Genomic DNA, 3,123 nt, shown 5'->3' with positions numbered 1-3,123 from the left:
TCTCAGTTGCTCCCACAAGCCCTATATTCAAAATAACAAACACTGTAGTCTCTGTGTCAAATCCCAGAGTCTGTATAATGAACTGATTAGAAATAGTCACTATATCACACCCTAACCCCCAGCCGTCAAATCACTTTACTCCCGTAGACAAACTTTGCCTTAAATGAGGTCACCTTGACATGTTCACATTTATTTACAGTTGTTAAGAACTGTCCACTCAACAGATTTTTCTCTGTATGAGGAGGAATTAAAAGGAACTCCCAACTCATTTGAATTGGCTCAGTAACTGTGATGTAGGTTACATTCTTGTATCAAAATGAATAATTTTTTCATCCCTGTAGCACCTTGGTTGACTCCTGCTGGTCGTTCCGTGGTTTCTAGGTGTGTTCGGATGCCCGACGACAGTCGCCAACGTGGAGACGGTTGCCGTGGCGCCAGCGATCTGTCGTCGAGGCGGCGCTTGGTTCGCAAGTTTCGGGAGAGAGAGGAATTCCGGGACGAAGCTTTTCAACATCTCGGGTCACGTGAACAATCCGTGCACGGTGGAAGAAGAGATGTCCATCACGCTGAGAGAGCTGATCGAGAGACATGCAGGTGAGCGTTAATACACTGCCAATCAACTGAACTCTCAAATCTGATTGGATACCTGATTAAATACTAGCATAGTTGGGTGTCTGGCCCATAATGAGACGACATGCGAAGCTGTTTAACATGAGGACAGTTGATGGCGAATGGTTATTGCAGCGGTTTCTGTGCTGAGTTGCCGTTTTGTCCTGTCACCGGTGCAGGCGGCGTGAGAGGTGGCTGGGATAACTTACTGGGCGTGATTCCCGGAGGGTCCTCCACGCCCATTATCCCGCGTTCTGTCTGCGATGATGTCATGATGGACTTTGATGACCTCGTCAGGGCGGAGACTGCTTTGGGCACAGCCGCCGTCATCGTCATGGACAAATCAGTGAGCTTATAAATATATAAATATACATATAAATAATATAAAAAATATTGAAGCTATTACAATTTATATAGAAATATTTTGCATAATCTATTATTGTTATTATTATTATTATTATTATTATTGTTATTATGTTGTCAGAATAAAAAAGACTTACCCAAACACTTTCAAGATTTTCAAACAGACACATTGCCTTTTTTCTTTCATAACTAACAGGCAATAGTTGACCGTAGATGGGATGTAATTACTGTTTCCGAAATATGTAACACATATTAACCTATCAACAACACGACTTGTTGATAGGTTAAAAATGCAGTGTTCTAGAAAGTGATATAGACCTGTCCCGTCTAACACTGTTTTGGAACGTGAATCGTTTTTTCCGTGTCTCGTGTCGGGATAGATAAAAAGTGTTATAAAAGTGGAACAATTGTCTTGACATCTGCTATCAGCTGCTTCTTAAAGTTTAGTGCAGTGTGACTGATAGTGTTTCCAGGAGCAGTGATAATGTTTCACCTACACTTTGTACCGTTTCATTGGCTGATTTCTTTTTTTTTTTTTTAAACCTCAGCTTTTTTTCTTTGTTGCAGACTGACGTGATCAGAGCCATTGCCCGCCTGGTGGAGTTTTACAAACATGAAAGCTGTGGACAGTGCACCCCCTGCAGGGAGGGTAGGCAACCGCAATTACTTCTGATGACCCACATTATCTTTAAAACGAAAGTAACTAGGGTTCCTCTGCATTTACTAATACTCCAAATTAACTCTATAAAAAATAGTTTTTTACTGTAGATGTGAATTCAGCTCAGATAAGACGACGCAAGCTGTGTGAAGGCACAATGTAACAGTGTGATGTAAGTGTATAGATCTCGAGTCATTTAGATGCCAGATTGAACCCATGTGTCATTTCAAGATAGAGATCTCAAACAGTGTGAAGTCATTTGAGCTGTTCATTTGAAGAAGTACGTTGAGTCAGAAAAAGAGAGAGGGAAAGAGAAGACAAGCGTGAAGGAGACACAGAGCGCGCACTCTGTCGTTTATCTTCCAAAGCGCTCCCGGTTTTTACACGAACAGGTCCAACCACTTTGCGCTATCGAAGATGGACATGCAAACAAGGCGGATTATCTTCATGTACCAGACCCCCCATTGGCCAGGGCGTGCGTGCATGTGTGTGTGAAGGTGAGCGTGTGTGCATCTGTACTGTCCTAATCCTGTATGTGTTGTGGGGGGTGGGGGGTGGGGGGGGTGTTTTGATTGACGCAGGTGTGGACTGGATGAACGCGATGATGTGGCGTTTCGTCAAGGGTGACGCTCGGAACTCGGAGATAGACATGATCTGGGAGCTAAGCAAACAGATTGAAGGTCACACTATCTGCGCCTTGGGAGATGGGGCAGCCTGGCCCGTGCAGGTGAGAGGGGAGGGGTTTATCCCCGCAGAGGGAGGGGCTTCCTTTTTTTTTTCGAGTGGGCGGGGTTGAGGTCACTCTCCCAGCTTAGAGGAGAGAAAGAAACTTTGCTACGTAACTGAAAAAGAGCAGAGGTTTTACCTGCCCTTTGGTATGCGAATGTTGAGTTGATCTATGAAGAGTTTTAAAATATTGCTTTGGTGAGTCATTTTTGTAACTACTCTAGGATACACATTTCAGTTTTTTATTGTATGCGGTGGCTGGATGGGAAGATTAAAGCCTAGGTGAAGATGAGAGAGCGAGTGTGGGTGTTCTTTCCAGCAGATAATGGGGTAATAGTGATACTGAAACTTTTAAGTGAGGGAGGAGTCCTGGAAAAATCAAGAAAAGAGGACTATCTACAATCATGTGTAAAAAAGCATATTTGTCTTCCTATGAGAATTGTCTCTAAGCCCCAAACCCTAAAATGCTCACAGACACACACACACACACACACACACATACATTTTCACTTGTCCCCAAACATTTAAGACGTGCACAAAATACAAAGCTGCAAACTGGATTTGCACAGAGACACTCACACACATACACAGACACACACACACACGGACACACACACACACATACACGGACTCAGACTCTGTCTCACGCACTGTTCCGTTATGTGCAGGGCCTAATCCGACACTTTCGTCCCGTGATGGAAAATCGCATTGAAGAGTTTAAGAAGACTCATCCTGACGAGGCGGCTAAGCGAAGAGAGGTCGTCTAA

At 43.8% G+C, this 3,123-nt stretch overlaps 1 protein-coding gene across 1 annotated transcript in view; it reads left to right on the top strand.

The window, feature by feature from the left end:
* zbtb7b (zinc finger and BTB domain containing 7B) overlaps positions 1 to 3,123 on the top strand; it is a 13,947-nt gene extending 10,824 nt beyond the window's left edge. The window contains exons 8-12 of the mRNA XM_030785486.1: positions 382 to 594; positions 789 to 955; positions 1,540 to 1,621; positions 2,212 to 2,357; positions 3,025 to 3,123. Coding sequence (XP_030641346.1) covers positions 382 to 594; positions 789 to 955; positions 1,540 to 1,621; positions 2,212 to 2,357; positions 3,025 to 3,123 — 707 coding nt within the window. The remainder of the gene's footprint in view (positions 1 to 381; positions 595 to 788; positions 956 to 1,539; positions 1,622 to 2,211; positions 2,358 to 3,024) is intronic.

The sequence above is a fragment of the Chanos chanos genome, chromosome 9 (genome assembly GCF_902362185.1).
Source record: "Chanos chanos chromosome 9, fChaCha1.1, whole genome shotgun sequence".
NCBI lineage: Eukaryota > Metazoa > Chordata > Actinopteri > Gonorynchiformes > Chanidae > Chanos > Chanos chanos.
This window is presented reverse-complemented; position numbering and strand designations above follow the sequence as displayed.